The 17784-nt window shown below is 36.3% G+C and overlaps 1 protein-coding gene across 23 annotated transcripts in view; it reads right to left on the minus strand.

The window, feature by feature from the left end:
- Window positions 1–3028: 3028 nt before the first annotated feature.
- Window positions 3029–17784, minus strand: part of CAMK2G (calcium/calmodulin dependent protein kinase II gamma) — a 227593-nt gene continuing 212837 nt past the window's right edge. For 13 of the 23 annotated variants that reach the window (XM_063434886.1, XM_063434884.1, XM_063434879.1 and 10 more), the window contains 5 exons: window positions 14241–14366; window positions 12629–12704; window positions 11592–11686; window positions 7298–7543; window positions 3029–5628 (listed from right to left, as the gene is read on the minus strand). In XM_063434886.1, coding sequence (XP_063290956.1) covers window positions 7311–7543; window positions 11592–11686; window positions 12629–12704; window positions 14241–14366 — 530 coding nt within the window. In that variant the 3' untranslated portion in view covers window positions 3029–5628; window positions 7298–7310. Of the gene's footprint in view, window positions 5629–7297; window positions 7544–11591; window positions 11687–12628; window positions 12705–14240; window positions 14367–16060; window positions 16175–17784 lie in introns of all 23 variants that reach the window. The other 10 variants (XM_063434883.1, XM_063434881.1, XM_063434892.1 and 7 more) reach the window with 2 other exon arrangements.

Raw genomic sequence — 17784 nt, forward strand, 5'->3', positions numbered from 1 at the left:
TTGCGACCTCGGATGTTCTACCACTGCTTTTTACACTTCACATTACCCAACGAGTAAATCCAGTAAGTTTATGCTACGACAATTTGTTTGTAAAGGACATGTACATTCAATTTAATTATAAATTATTAGCTTACAAAAACAACACTATTCAAATGTCTCACATAAATATAATCATCAATATACCTGCTTTGCAATGTGTTGTAAATGTAGGGGTTTATAATTCCACAAACGTGGGACTGTTCCATAGTGGTTTCACATTTTTTGAGTGTGTGAAAATATTCATCACATTAAATTAAAAAAAAAATAGTAGTAGTCGATTTATAAAGCTATGAACAATTCCTTGATTGTCTTTATATTTTATCCTTGATTTAAGGGATAGAACATCTAGTATTGCGCACACACTGTTCAATATCCTGTAATTAGTTCGGTATCCTGAATATAATTTTCCACAGTTGTAATCCGCAATCAAATCATTCTAAAAGTCCTTACCCGTTGACCCTAAACAAAGGGGTAGGTCTTAAAGGATAACTCACCTCAAAACCATTTTTCTATGTAATAATCCTGTCAAGCTTTCAAAGGAAATCCTTAATTAAAAAAACAAAAACAAAAAAAAACTTCCCACCCCCCCCCCCCCCCAAAAAAAACCACTATAAGCAAAAGAATGAGGAAAGCTCATGCCTACTTTAAGTATATGATCTTTAGCCATATATATGCATCTGGGTCAGCCAGTGTTTGAAAACAGAGTCTCTTCAGGGAGGGAAACCTGGATGTTCACAGTCTGTTTTCAAACACTGTCTGACCCAAGGTGCATGTACATGGCTGAATGATTCTGTCACATACTAAGGGTAGTATTAAGGTTCTCCTCCTCCTCCCCCTCCCCTCCCCTCCTTTTTTTAACGAAATAAACAAAAATAGCAATTTTCTTTCAAAACTTGAATCGATTATTAGATATATATATATATATATATTTTTTTTTTGAGGTGACAGTTGTCTTTTAATGAGACATTTATCCTACTGTAGCTGGATGAGACTGAAGTGGGCATTTCATTAGGCAGAACAGCTCTATGTTTAAAACTCTTCTCTGCAGTGATACCTAGGGATAGTCTGCAATATTAAATCTTTAATTTGTTTATTAAACAATCTACTAGGACATCATACAAGACTAGAAAGCATAATAGTTGTATCAAGTTGGCGATAAGCCTCTTCCAATAAATTTCTTTATCTAGTATCACAACATTTTGTCCTTTATTTTATCAGCTTTGATTAGAGATGCATTTATGTTGGTTTGTAGTGCAATATGCTAAACCACAGTAAGGATATCTCCCATGTGAAACTATAATATATATTGTGAGTTAGAAACAGCTTCTACTGTGATATCTCCTTCCTGAATAAACAAAACATGTTCTCCCTGTTATAACAACAAAAACACAATTTAAGAATTCATCTTTTCTGATTTTTTTCAAATTCAAATTTCACTTTGATTTAATATTCTAGAAAATGACAAAGCAATGCTTTCAAGAGTATCCGAGATAGATAGATATATATAATGTAGGTCTATCATAATAGAAAACTACTATGTACTGAAGTGAGCCAATACCAGCATATAATTAATTATCCTCATATTTTTTTTTTATCCTTTAAATTTCTAGCGCATTTATTAGAAATGATAGAGAGAAGATTTTCTGGGGAACGTTATATTTGACATCATGTGTTCTAACTGGCAACCTGATTTTCTCAAATCTCTAAATATCACAAAGGTTTGCTTTCTTTTGCGAAAGCATTCGCCAAGAACATTGGTAAATTTTTATTGGGCATATTTTCCGTTTCCAAACAATTTCACACTTTATTTTATTCCTCTGCATTTCACTCCATGTGATAAAAATAATAAACTCTATAATAAAATAATTACACAGTACTTTTACTTCTATATCTGTGGAGCTAATATCGGTATTTACTCTTCTGACTTCAGCTCTCATTAAAATAATTATCAACAAAGAGTCACACTTGCAATAAAGAGTAAGTGCAGAAGGTGTGTGACTTAAGCCTCTTTTTTATCTACATGTTCAGGTAAGCTTATTTTCCTCACCATACATTTTCCCTCTGCACCTTGTCTATCCAGTTTTCCCAAGCTTGTTTTCCCTTTAATGTATTACCTTCATATCCTTGATATATTTACAGTTAATATTACGCACTTTTATGTTACTTGTGAGCTTTTGGTCTTGTTTGGAGATTTTCTTTGTTCCACTTGATAATAGTAAATTGCTACCTCTTACCAGTGCAATTTGCTTCCTTTTCTTTAGATTGCTATTCGTACTACAGATTTCCTGGACTTGCGGAAGTCACTTCAGCTCTTGCGAAAAAAAGTTAATTAGTAGTTTATGCTTCACACCATCAGTGAAACCTAATGGATCCCACGGAGGTTTCTGCTTTACATATTGAAAGTCACATTGCACATATTAGCAATTACTGCAAAACACTGAAATGCACTCAACTCAAAATTACAAAAATATTTAAATGTGTTGCAGCTTCTTCACTTACATTTTTTTTTTATTTTTCTTTGTAGAATATTCCAACTTTAGGGCAGATGTCAAAATTTTGCAGATACAGCAATATCACTACTATCAATAATACTCTTTAACAGAGTTTGCAAAGTAAAACATAATCCTACAGCAATTCATTGTGTCTGCATCTACCTTATTGTGTTGTCTTTTAAGATCACCAACGCACAAAGGTGTTCTCCGAAGTTAAATTTCACTACTATTTTGATTGCATTTATTAAAGTGATCTAAAAAAAAGAACAGTTTTTGTCGTAGCAAATTCTTCCAGTTTTTGCAAATGTTTCCATTTCTTGACTTAAAAAGGGTTGGAAATATTCATGACTGTTTTGTTGGTGCAAACGTGGTGCATATTCAAACACAGAGTGCAAAAAAAGCAACCAATAAAAAAATCTGACTAACTTAATATTCTTAATGGTATCTAAAAACTGGTACTACTATTGTTGTAGTAGAAATATGAAACAGACTAAAGACACTGTTTAAATGTTATTTTATTAAATACCTCTTGTCCAAGGTTTCAATGTAACAAAGCTATGAAGATCTACCAACATTCAGAACAAACAAACACAGGGTAATTGTTTTATTTTTCTATTATCATGCAAAGATTCTGCATCAAATGCCTTTCCAAGTCTTGTTTAAAACGTAATATTTATAATATATATTATATATATGCTTACATTAGCCCCATAAGATAACAGTAACAATGCTAAAAGTGTACTGCTTTGTCAGATAATGACCATACCAAGCTAAGATTTTTCATTAACTTAAAAAGTAAAACTGTTTTTTTTTGTTTTTCCCAAAGACAGTGCAAAAAAAAAAATTATAAATAAAATATGGAAAAAAAAAGGTTTGTTTAGAAAGATGCACTAAATACAGAGCGATCCTCATAGTATTAATCAAGTAAACAGACAGTGAAGGAGCAGACCTAAAGACATGCATAACTTTATTTTTTATTTATTAAACTGCATATATTTTCATTTCCTGTTTGTTTTTTCCCTTTATGTTTTGTTTTATCTGTTAAAAAGCCAAGAGCTTTTAGTTTAGTTTTCCACATTAAGATTTAGTGAAAAAAAAAATTAGGGGAAAAAAAACCAACCCCCTCCTCTACGAAAACAAACAACAACAAAAACATGAAAATATTTTTTCCCCCATGTGCTCTTATTTCACACAAGCCCTCCAAATGCTCTAATATTCTGAATTAATCCCAGCTTTACTCTTGTCGACATTATCCAATTTACCTTCAAACTACCCACAAAGAAGTGTTTGTCTTTAAATTTCAAAATGCTCTCGGCCATGATCATCATCTCAGAAATTCTGGAGAACATGCTTTATCCATGTGGAAATCTCCATAAACATAGCTTCTTCAACATGTAGATGCATTCCTTAATTCCTTGCTGCCGCAACTGGGATTGACACAACATTACATGCACCCAGAAAAACAATGGACAAGAACCCCAAATTTGTGCATCATTTTCACGTTATACAACATCCCATTCCACCCTAATTAAACCAATTAAACAGTCTGTAAATTTCTTCATTAATGCGTCCAAAAAAGTGAAGTTGTCCTAATGAGCTTGTGTCGGCATGTGCACATGTGAAGCTGCAACTATAAGCAGCCTCGAAAGGCTATTTTCTTGTTTCCGAACAGATAGGTTTGTTTGTAATTTTGCTGCCGATACATGCAATTGAACCCAGACTGAACACTCATTAATGCTGTTTCATATACAGATATCTGAGAAAATTAAAAGCTTCCCAATTATAGAACTGACTCAGATGCACAAAAAGCTGAGACAGAATCTTCCATACTAAATGTAATTTTGTAGAACAGATTACGAGAACAACTCCTGGTTGGGGAGTATAAGGGACGGCATAAGGTTATACAAAATATAGGTTCATTTTGTTAACCTCAAAGACTTTTTTTCCCTCAAAAATGTAGTTATAAACAGACACTGTTCACCTTCCTGCAAAAAAAAAAAAAAAAAACGATGGGCCACCAGACCACACACTAATTTAGAAGGTGCAGGCAAGCATAGAAAGACATGCATACTTCTCTACGCATCCAATTGCAGTGTGTTCACTCATGACGTACAAGCAGACAGTTTATCAATCTGCTCAATAGTACATAAAAGCTTTATCACTGTGAAAATAGATCAACCCCCTTTAACACAGATATCATGGGGTGGATGGGGAGTCATCCAATCACTACCCCCTTCCAAAACATGGCAGTTTTTACTTTCAAAGAGTTCATAACAAGTAATTATATCAACATTGCCACTAATGAAATGTTCCTTTTGCAGGATGCACATTATGATCCTTTTAGTCTATATGTTTTTGTGCCTTACAATAAATTATTCACCTATTCTGCCTGTTCCTTTCCTATCAAAAATCTATTTCCGTTCTCGCAGGAGCCAGGGGGAGCCCAACAATAAAACTCCACCAGCCGTTTGCTATGTTGGAGTTCAAAGATCAGCCTCAAGCAGGTCAGCCAAGAAGATATCTGGAAGGTTTCTACAGTAGTAATTGAAGAAAAGAAAATAAATTCTGCAAAACCTTCTTCTAAGGTTTTGCCTAATACAATGTGCTGACGTGTTTACCTGCAAGTCAATAATTCAGGCTTGCGTAATTCAGCAGCTACTGAAATGAAACACATCTACCTGTACCTTTCCATCGTAATCTAAACCATAGATTGCCTGAGGCTGCTACCAATACCTTCCATTCTATAAATGTAGTCCTGTTCTCATCTGCCTGGTTTTAACAAACAATACTATTTAACTCTTTTTAATCTTTAATAGGTTAATTTTTGCTCTTTGAAATTTTAAAAACACCTCCGTACAGCAGGAACAGACACGATGGATCCGTGAAATTACAACAACTAGCCAGCAGCTGCTTCAGCCTCAGAATGCATGCAGGATTTTCGTGCATTTTTGGCTACTGCCGGCATCAATATTTTTATTTTTTTTAAATTTTTATTTACTTTTTTTCTTTTTTAAAACTTCAGAACGAACAGGACTGTTGCTGTCGTTCAGGGCGATCCAGACTCGCTCGCTAAGAAGAGTTTCTTCCAGTGGAAAAGCTAAAGGAAGAAGAAAAAAAATTGAAGGGACATAAGTATAGGTGAGGGAAAGAGGGGAATATGGGTTTGGAGAAATGTATCAGTCAATTGCAATAATAGTATAAATACAGCGGGGTGAGTTCTATTGCTGACCTAGCAATTTTTTTAGTTGCCATTGGAATTAAACCTAATATTAGCAACAGTATCAGAACTCAATATAGTTCTTTACAATCCAGCAAAGTAAACATTACTGACAAGCAGCGGGCTAATTTTATTGCTTATACTGGGAGTGCAAGCATTGGATATTATATATATATATACCGTATATACTCGAGTATAAGCCGACCCGAATATAAACCGAGGCCCCTAATTTTACCCCAGAAAACTGGGAAACTTATTGACTCGAGTATAAGACTAGGGTGGGAAATGCAGCAGCTACTGGTAAATTTCTAAATAAAATTAGATCCTAAAAAAATTATATTAATTGAATATTTATTTACAGTGTGTATATATAATGAATGCAGTGTGTGTGTATGAATGCAGTGTGTGCGTATGAGTGCAGTGTGTGATGCAGTGTGTGTGCATGAGTGCAGTGTGTGTGCATGAGTGCAGTGTGTGCGTGAGTGCAGTGTGTGCGTGAGTGCAGTGTGTGCGTGAGTGCAGTGTGTGCGTGAGTGCAGTGTGTGTATATGAATGAAGTGTGTGTTTGTGTATGTGTTGGTGGGGGTGGGCATTTTGATTATTGTTATTTTATTAATTATTATTTTAATTTTTTTGTTATATTGTTATTTTTTTAAAATTATTATTATTTTTAATATTTTATTATATTTATTTTTTTCGTCCCCCCTCCCTGCTTGATACATGGCAGGGAGGGGGGCTCTCCTTCCCTGGTGGTCCAGTGGCATTGGCAGTTCAGTGGGGGGTGAGGGGGCTGGCAGAACTGTTACTTACCTCTCCTGCAGCTCCTGTTAGCTCCCTCCTCCTCCGCGCCGGTCCGTGCAGCTCCTCTGTCAGCTCACAGTGTAAGTCTCGCGAGAGCCGCACTATGACCCCGCGGCTCTCGCGAGACTTACACTGGGAGCTGACAGAGGTGCTGAACGGACCGGCGCAGAGGAGAAGGGAGCTGACAGGAGAGGAAAGTAAACGCTCTGCAGCCCCCACAGCCCCCAGTCTGTATTATGGCAATGTAAGTTGCCATAATACAGACAGTGACTCGAGTATAAGCTGAGTTGGGGTTTTTCAGCACAAAAAATGTGCTGAAAAACTCGGCTTATACTTGAGTATACACGGTATATATAAAAGAAAGCAAGAGGGCTGCACTCACCTAAACATGCATACGTTACAGGTGCCTCATTCCAGGACCCTATTTAGTCTTGACTTGCAGAGAGTCCCAGTAAGGAAGTATTTCCCAAGCATTAGGCTGCTATTAGGATAGGACCTGCCGAATATGGGGTACTTTGACGTAGTTGGCAGGCTTATGCAATGTATGATCATATAATGTAACTAAACCCCCATTATTTTTTGCCTATGTGAGGTGTTTTTAAATAAAACTATTACAATCCCTAAGATTTGAAATCTCTGTTTAGTTAATAAGCGAGTGCGCTGGATTCTGTATTTTTTATATATATATATATATATATATATATATATATATATATATATATATATAAAAATAATAATCTTTACCTACCTGTATTGTTTCCTCACTGGAGTGGGGCTGCTGGAGCTCCGGAACAGTGGTAGTGGACGTTCAGCCATTTGCCATCTCTGCGGTACCACACCCTAGTCTCTTCAGACTGTGTGGTACGTGGCCGTCCCTGGGCATCAATGTACTGCGTCAGGCGGATATAGGCGATGCAGGCTGCATCTTCTCCAATCACATGAACATGCGGATTGAGGATGGTGGTATGAATAGGCTTGGAGTTTTTAGACAGCACTGAAAAAAAGAACTCAAAATAAAAACTGGTAACCAAAGAGACTAAATACATACCATAAGACAAGTCGAAAATATTGCATGACATTTTGTGTCCTACCGCTGTTAAAATTATATAATTTTGTAATTCATTTGTATCTATACCAAGACAACTATTCTAAAGTGAATTTGATATGGGTTAATGGAGATGCTATGAATCTAAACATGTTTCAGATTGTTCTAACTGCAAGAATTTAGATTGCTATATCATTGGGGAAATTAAATGTTCTTACCATCTTTGTACCTACCAATATAAAGGATTATATTTATATTGAATTTGGGTGTGCTGGACCCTTTATTATTTTTTCCTATTGCAATGTCCAAAGTGTGGACTAGAGTTCATGTGCACCCTTCAATATATTTTATATTAGTATTAAAGTGTTACTGCATGCACCATGACCACTTTAGGAATTTGAAACGGTCATGGTGCCTAAAATCTATACGTGCAGCATTTCGCTTTGAAACGCTCCACATGTGGCAATTAACTCCTCTCTTGCCATTGGTGTAATGCCACCTCTGGCAGTGTCACTAAGGGGATATCAGCCAGCCCAGAACTAGAGTTCTAGACTGGTGAATGTCAATGCGATGCAACCTTTGTTTCACAGAATGTCAGCCATTAGTTGAGAATGGTCAGCGGACGTTGTCAGCTAATGAATGGCGACAGCAGTGGATTCTGAGCTCTGCAGAAGCTGGATGTGCACCAGGAAATGGGGCAAATTATTAGCAGGAAACCAGGCAACGGTACACCTGGCAACATAACCATTACAGCGGGCTGTAGAGGTTATGATAATTGGATAACACTTACTTGTATTATATCTACCTATCTTTGGAGGGCACATTTCTAAGTATATTGTGATAATGTTATTATTATATTTATATAGCACCAACAAATTACGTAGTGTTTTACAATGGGTGGACTAACAAACATGTAATTGTAACCAGACAAGCTTGACGCACAGAAACAGAGACTCATAATATAATAATACCTCATGCTTGTAAAAGAACATGTTTGATATTTTTTTTTTAGATAATTTTTTTCGCAGTGCTTAGGTTTAACATACATGCTTGTAACGCCACAATAGCAGGTACAAGCCAATGGAATAAAACATGTTGTACTTGGCAATCAATTTAAGGAACAATACGTTGAGACTAGATGTTAGGTAACAGTTAACAGTTGGGGCACTCTGCAATGGCACTTGGAGAGTTAATGTTGCTGAGGTCTGATAGATTAGCCCAGATTCAGTTTGAAGCTGAAGATAACACTTGAAGTTCCTTTTTAAGCATTAATCTGGTACATGAAATATGACAGTGTTATTTATGAGAGGAGTGATAGCAGGTCATGGAAGATAAGGATAGAAGGCTTATACAGTATAGACATTATTATTTGTGCTAGGACCTATTGCCCTGACCTCTAGATGCCATCAGCCCTGCATAGGTAGTTAAAGGAACACTATAGTCACCTAAATTACTTTAGCTAAATAAAGCAGTTTTAGTGTATAGATCATTCCCCTGCAATTTCACTGCTTAATTTCACTGTCATTTAGGAGTTAAATCACTTTGTTTCTGTTTATGCAGCCCTAGCCACACCTCCCCTGGCTATGATTGACAGAGCCTGCATGAAAAAAAAAAAAACTGGTTTCACTTTCAAACAGATGTAATTTACCTTAAATAATTGTATCTCAATCTCTAAATTGAACTTTGATCACATACAGGACATATATAAACGCACAATGCGTAATATATAGGTGAAAGAAAACTGTATAATAAGCAAACAACTATAATGCTAGTATAATCAAAACCCCAAAAAACAGATACAACATATAAAAATAATACAAAAACCATACCAGACTAATTGAGAAGCAAGGACAGAGTCAATCAAAAAGCCCCCAACGTTTCGGCAAGAAGCCTTTATCAAGGGAGTTTTCTTTCACCTATATATTACGCATTGTGCATTTATATATGTCCAGAATTTTTTCTGGTAGATGTTCTACAGCATTATGACTTTGTATTTTGGGTTTAAAATTTAAAGAGACATTCCTATAGTATATACCCATTTAATAAAGATTTTTCTTATACGTAAATACTTATGGTTGTGCTCCTTACTCTATTCATATAAATTTTATAATCAGGCCAGGAGGTGGGGCGTAGTCGGGGCCATCCGCAATTAAACCCTTTCAATGCTGGAAAAAAGGTGAGTAAAATCACCTTTTACCCCTCTAACAGAGGACTAAATATTGCTTCTAAAACTATAGTGTCAGGAATACATGTTTGTATTCCTGACACTATAGTTTTCTTTTAAGCCCTAAAAATTTACCTTTCAACTGGTCTTCCCCAAGTGACTCTCACTGGGGAAGCAGTGTCTCTCACTAGTAGCTGGTGTTTGGAGTAGCTGCCTGGTGTGTTAGTATGCACATTTGTCAGGGTGTGAAAATGGCCAAAAAATATTGTCAAAACTTGCTGAGCTCCTAGGAGGTGTCCAAGCTCCATGACATTAAGGCTTCACCTCAGCTTTTATTTTTAACACATACATTAATTATTAAAAAAAAAAAAATATTAAAACATTTAAGACCTTTTTTATTTTTGTCCCCCTTATCGTATTTTGTAACACTTACTTCAGCTTTGAACTGGACCAGGAGAAAGAGCCTTCTTATAAAAGGCAGACTGCAGCTTTGTCCGGTCCTGCGTGCCACTGCCCAGGAGCTTCAGATTGAAGCTACTAGACTCCTGCTCCTTCACATACCATGTCTGCGCCCAGTGAAACTGGAAGCCCTCCCCCGATCTAACAACTGGTACAGGGTGGGAGAGTGAAATGCTGGGATCTGTCGGCTTTGGCAGCGGCGTGCTCCACTAAGTCCATGTCAACAGACAGTTGGAGCAAGCTTAAGAGAAAGCAGGGGCAGAGCGGCCTCAAATAACATGTAAGGGGGCGTGACCACAAGGTTTTATGTTGTGTAAACCAGCGCTGTATCTTTCTCGACTCACACGGCTAACAAGGCATTTTGCCGCCAGCTAAAAAATGCCTTGTTGGCCTCATAATAGATACAGCACTGGCTGGGCCATCATTTTACAGAGGCTTGAAGAGAAAGGACAAATTGTCTACAAAGTAAAAAGTAAGACCGAATATTTTCATGGTGGCTTTGAGGAGTTTTTATCGCTTCAAGTCTATAATTATTTTCTTGGACTTCCAGGTACAGATACTATGTAAGGTGAATTTGTTGATTTTCAATTCTAATCATACTCTTGATAAATGTATTTGTTTAGGTATTGGGAAAATATTCTCCTTCCTTGAATGGTAATTAAGCTTGATATATTTATCAAGAGCCTGACTAGCATTCAAGATAGCCCCATTCAATGTTTTTAAAAAAGATTTGACCGTACCGCTCATTATGACTGAGTTTAGCAGGACAGTCCTGAAATGTTGTCTTGCCCAACATCTGAGGACTGCGAAGATCAAGTCCTCAAAAGGCACAAAGCAAACACATTGACGCGTTTGGTTTCAATATTAACGGATTTGCAGAGTGCTTTAGCAGAACTCTGTACATGTACCTCTGTCAATGGGGACTGGCCAGTACTAAGACCAGTAAGGCTGACATGCATTCGAACCAGGATGACATGCCTTTTTTGCAGCAGGTCTGCTTCCTATGGGCATCCTGGTTCCAAAACTCCCAATGTTGGGTGGTATGACTTACCAAATTGTAAATACAATAGTAAATGTGGGTTCATACATCATATACACACATCACATACAAACACATTCTTTAACAAAATATTATAATCAAAACAATACCAGTAGGTGTTGACTTACCTTTTCTTAATTTAAACAAAAACACAATGGTATATGCATGTAATAAGTTAATCAATACGTAACAAAATCCAAAATGTTGAATATATTAGTACCAAACTCACACTGTCCATGGGAATCTATAGAATATGCTGTAACTTTTGTATTATTTTTTTTACATGATAAATTATGCTGAATTGAATAGAACCTTTAGGAATGACCAGTACTCACAGTTGTCAAAATAAAATTTATGGAAGTCCATTCCTTCAACAAGATTACCAAGAGCTTCTGGTTCAAATGAAGTCAATCCTGGGTCACAAATCTTGCTGTGAAGAAGACAATATTTATTTTACTTATTTGGTTATTAAGGACAAAAACAGGAAAAATGCGTGTATAGTTGAACAATGATTTTTTTTGCAAAAATAAAATTGCAAAATGCACAGCATAAAGGCAGAGTTGGAAAATATTTCCAATATAACAAAGTTGAAGGTCATTTTCCAAATCTGTTACTTTGATCTTTTGCAAGTAGGATGTTGAAAGGAACACACCAAGCACCATAACATGCATGCTCCTTTAATGGGAATATTATTATGCATGTCTACTTTCAGGCTACAATTAGTGTTTTAACCATTTGCACAAATTACTAGCGCTATAGGTACTACCCTCCCCCCACTCTGTGACATAGTATAGGAGCACAGCTTTTTCCGACACAAGGTGTAAAGGTGGCCAGACACAGACAACGGTTTTAGAACTATAGTGTCAGGAATACATGTTTGTATGTTTATCAATATCTATTTGTTATAATTTTAAAGTTCCTTTGTATCATATTTACATAAAGGAAACAGACTTTATAAATCATTCCCCTATGTCCCTGCTAAACATCACGGTTGCTTACCTAAAAAAGAATTCTTATGAACGCGTTGCAAACTGTAGCCTACATACGTCCTGCCATAATGCATTACCATAAGGGTGTTAAGTAAAAACTTCATTCTGAACATTGGCCTAAAAAGGGCAATCCAGCAATAATAATGACCAGGGCCACAAATAAATAAATGCATTCCTTCTAACAGTGTGGGACACCCCTTGAATTCAGACATACATTCAACTCCCGAAGATCAACAGTTTGCCGTGCTGGAAATCTGGGACTCCAGTTAAACCCAGGTAACTACCAGTTATTGATTATGAATACCTATTCTGTTATTGATTACGAATAACTATAAGACATTTTTAATATTTTCATGGCTGCTCAGATCTTATAATTAACTTACGTGTATGCATCAAAATCCCCATTGTTGATCGCTTCGATGAGCTGTTCGGTTATCTTGATTATCTCTTGTTTGCGTACTATAGAAAAAACAAAGTCATCATGATGTGACCTGAATGTGACTGTAGGCTTTTTGCTTTCCCTCTACATTTATATTACACGGAACAAATCTGAGTGATATCATCTGGTCTAGTAGGGCAGTTAGAACCAGTGTACTAATACAATACATAAAACACGTGGTGGGAAAAAAAGGTTTTCTAACAGCAACCAACTCTTTAGAATTTAACCTTATAATTAAGTTCCCAACAGTATGAAAAATAAAAAATCAAACAGGAATGATCTAAGGAAATATTACTGTGCGATAATGCTTTTCTACCCAAAATTTAATAACCATGAATACTTTACAGTACTGTGCAGCTGAAATATGTAGTCATTTAAAAACTTAAAGGAATATGGAGCCAAACTTTGTATTGACGGTGATAGAAGAACCAAAAGTAATTTTTTTTGACCACTGGTTTGAGAACCACTGTTGTAGTACAACATTTTTTTAAAATTGTTCTTTGAAAATAGTTTAGATTTTGTTATGTGGACATAATGTAGACAGAGGACATTATGTCCTGGGTACCAATCCCAGTAACAGGTTAAATCATATAAAAGTTGTTGCTGTATGTTTTCGAGGAATAAAGAACACTGTGTGAAGAAGGAAGGGAAAGAGGAGACCACATCACCAAAGTCAGGAAAAGCAGAGACTTATTTTATTGTATGCCTTCCTTGTCTTATACATAGTATGCAACGGGGGTTTTAAGCTTGTGATGTATAGAGGAATCAGACCAGGGACACCTTGTACTCCATCTTTACCTTTGGAGTTTAGAGTGTACACAATACATTTCCAAGCTAGTGTACATAACATCTAACCTTCTAAGATTAGAGAAGCAGAGGGTTAAGAACCCCACATCCTAAGCTCATCTGGTTACATATTAACAATACAAATTTCTTATTCCACAACCTGTAAAGTCTGCTATACAAGAAATGTCATTTATACTGTATGAACTAGTAGCATGTAAAGTAATACTTCTAAGAAATCAAATCAACCTCTCTACTGTTATCTGCAAGCCCATGGCAGTTAATGGAGAAAATAGAGGGAAATATCTGTACACTCTGCAACAAATTATTTATACATCCTATACTTATGCTTCCCATTTCCAGTGAAATTTAGATCAATGAACAAGCGGAGTCAACAACAATAATCCAGTTTCTACAGATAACCATTGAACAGTAACCATAAAATAGCACCGGTGAAAAATTTCAAAAATCAAAAGTAGAAGATATCATTGTTCAAGACTATAACCACTCTACTTTTTGATGGAGTAACTACACAACATTCTTAGTGGATAGCACAGAAAGAAAACTACAGATCGTTGTTAGTAGATAGAAGGAGCAGATATCATATACCTCAGCTAGATGGAGCAGACAATATAGATGTTAACCAGTTGAAATACTATTAGGAAAAGGACTACAGGTCTGAAAAGGGAGATGAATAGACAAATACTGGCATCTAAAAAGGATTACCAATAATACTCACTAACCAGCTACAGCCGTCTAAATGGCTAACTTACATAGTGAACTGCTAAGAGAAAATGGTACAACTGGAGTAAGCACAGGCTCCGGCTGAGCATGCTCAATCTCCAGTGTCTGGCCTGGGCTGTCCCAGGCAAGCAGTTTGTCTTCACAAGATTGGGTAGCTGTAAAATAAACATAGGCATAAATAAAAAAAAATAATGGTTTACCAGCGACATGAATAAAATATAACACAAAATTATGCGGGCAAACAAATGAAAGAAGGACGCGCTGAAGCAGATCAACAAACTAAACACCTTGACATGTTGGATAGTTTGGAAGACACACGGAGGTCTTTACTGTCCAGACAAGAACAGATTAGTTGTGGTCCAACTGCACTTCTTCAGCTGTCCTAACTATGACTTGCTTCAAGAACATATTACTGACACACATCACTTTCATCTTAGCTACCCCTTTACTGCATGTGTTTTCTCAAAAAAACATTGCTCAACTATTATCAATAGCACATAGTGAACTCACAAAGTCTGTACGTGTACTAAAGGACTAGCTTTCCAGATGAGCTCTGCTATTCCTAGACTGAAAAGGGTTTTGATGTACTCACTCAAACATTCAGCTTCATCTCATTATTAGCCCATTAAAGATGAGATGGAGGAAATTAAAACAAACATCATTTAATGAATTCAATGAATTTCCACCATAGCCTAAGGACTGTGAGAAATCCTTTGAACGTTAAACCTGGTCCATGGGTTTACCAGCTGTAGAACCCAGATTTAGAGATGCTCCTTTAACTGATGGAAACACAAGCTGCAATGTCCAAACCCTATCACACACATTGTCCACTCTATATCCTATTCTATTTCCCATTAGTGTTTTTTATTGTGTCATTATTGGTCCATGTTTTCATTTGTAGTTTTAATTAAGGGTTTTATAAAACTCTGTTAAATTAAAATGTTCAACTACATCTCAATCATGGATCGTCCTTTGTAATGATGGCCACCTAGAGATAAAACCAAAAAAAAACCCTCATATTTACACATATATATTGTATACCAGAGTTCCTCACTCTAAGAACATACAGGTTTTTCCATTCAACATATTGTACCACAAACAATGTTCTCATGTTTTTTTTCATGGCTTGTGCATTAACATAGCCTTTAATTCCACATTCAATAATTAAAAAAGGAACACAAATGTTACTAGTTGCATACATATCCTTATGTAAACAAGTTAACCCCTAAAAAGAGAAGGTATCAAAGGGCTCAAAAGATTATCTTTCAGGAAACCTTTGTTATAAACATATTTAAAATGTTTTACAAGAAATGCTGGATCCCCTCAACCCCAAAGCTCACTGGCAAATTCTCCAGTGTGAATCCAGTATCCAGAATACAGCCACCTTATTAATAAACAGACTCTGAGAATGTAGAGTTTGGGAACACATGCAATACAGAAAACATCTGGACAAGGGCACAAAAAGAGAACATGGTTCTGTTTAACATGGAACCTCTAGCTTCCTTACTTCCACTCATCCTAGGCATCATTATGAAGAAGGCAAGTATGCTAAAAACATTTTTTTGTTGTTATTTGAAAAATGTTCCTTTAGAGGAGACAAGAGGAAAGAAACAAGGTAAAATATTGAGGGCCCAACAGGTATATTTGAAACAATAGTTAATTTCTCACTACTTTATCATTGTGAGAAAACCATTTTGCACAAAAGAATGTGTGGAATGGCAGGACTTCTGAGCTTGATTAAGTGCATGCGATGATGAGGTTTGTTTGAATGCTGTGCAACATAAGGTGCAGTGGAGGAAAGGTCTGGGGATAAATAGGGACATTTCACAGCACTCCACTCTGGACTTACTAGCTGAGCCACACACACCAAACTGGGACTGCATGGATTGAGTCTGTAAATTGCTTTCACTTTGACTCCATCCTTGGAGAAGCAACGGTCCATCACCCGAACAGCAAAAAGATGCTGTGCGGTTTGAAAGCAGGTTAATAAAATAAATAGAAAACATGAAATACAATTTAATAAAATTAAATATATTTTGCAACAAGTTTCAGCCTTCACTAGAATGCTCGGTGCCGCACCTATTGACATCATAAATTATTAATAACTATCACAGAACTCCTCTCACTGCACACATACATACATCAAAATTCTCCAGATTTTGCAGGTTAGTCAATAAACCAGTGTGTACCCTTTACAAACTGTGATATTTGTGTACTTCACTTGGAAGTGTTTCCTGGTAACTTCATGATGTTTGCAAATTACATTGCAAATTAGGGGGGAAAAAATCCTCAGTACGAGGACAGAATGGTTATCAAATGTACATTAGCATGAGGGATAAAAAATATCTGAAATAAAGCTTACAGTGCCATCAGAGACCTGCAATGCAGATTATATACTCTACAGCAGTGCGCTGCAATCGGTGAGCCACGGCATACTGACAGCAGTGCCGGATGTGCTGCCCGCTCCACGTCTCGACTATATTATATATATATATATATATATATATATATATATATATATTTTTTTTTTTTTTACAAATTTTTGTTAGTAGTCTCGTGCTGCTCTATCATGGAAACACATGCAAATGAAGTCAGAGGGGATCGTCACCATCCCCCCTCCACAATAAAGTGGCGGGTGTCACTTGAGAACACAGCGTTTAGACTTAGTGCAGCAACTAGAACATCGATAGCCCCCACATCCCCTGTCATGAGAGGTAAAACAGCAGGGAGGGGATACTAGTCTGTTTGAATGTTTATGTGTGTATGTGCGTCTTTCTGTGCAAGTGCAAATACCTTGCATTACATCACATTAGTTATTATTTTATAACAACTATTTTATATATGTAAAATGTATGCATCTAGTTCTTATATTTGGTAAATTAAAAAAAAAATGTAATTTCTATGTACGCACTTTATAACTATATATATTTTTAAATATGTTTTGCTTGTTGTGCGCTGCAAATTTCTGAAAAGAGCTTTGGTGTGCATTGGGTGAGAAAAGGTAGAGGAGCACTACTCTACAGCAGGGACCAAATTTGCATGTGGGGTCCAAGGTGACACATTAGCACATTCTTCTTCTTCCTCTGTTTCCATATCAATTCAATGATTTATGTAAAAATGTTAGTCATATATATGTACAGCCAGTTCCAGTTGCTAATTCCAGAGAACTTGTTCTTTTTTGTATGCATTATGTTTGACCTACAGGGCACATTCAACATTAAGCAAACCAGTCTGCTCTCAACTCTTTATATTCTCAGATCAAATGCTATTTGTAAAATGAAAAAAGGATAGCGTTAATAGAGACCAAATGTTCTACTGAATAAGAAAGAAAGAAAAAAATCAATACAGACGCTAATGCATGCATTCAATAAGGATGTATCCTACAAGGATATTGATGTCTAGTAGCCATTCTTAATATAAAATACTTGAGACAATGTTTTTTAGGCTTTTGCTATCCATGGTAAAACCGCACAAGTAAGCCCTATCAAAAAGATTGCAGGTCAAAACCACTAGCATTTGTTTTACAAGGACACATTTTGAGAATGAAGACTCACCCTCTGTTACACTTAAACT

Source organism: Pelobates fuscus, chromosome 10 (assembly GCF_036172605.1).
Source record: "Pelobates fuscus isolate aPelFus1 chromosome 10, aPelFus1.pri, whole genome shotgun sequence".
Taxonomy (NCBI): domain Eukaryota; kingdom Metazoa; phylum Chordata; class Amphibia; order Anura; family Pelobatidae; genus Pelobates; species Pelobates fuscus.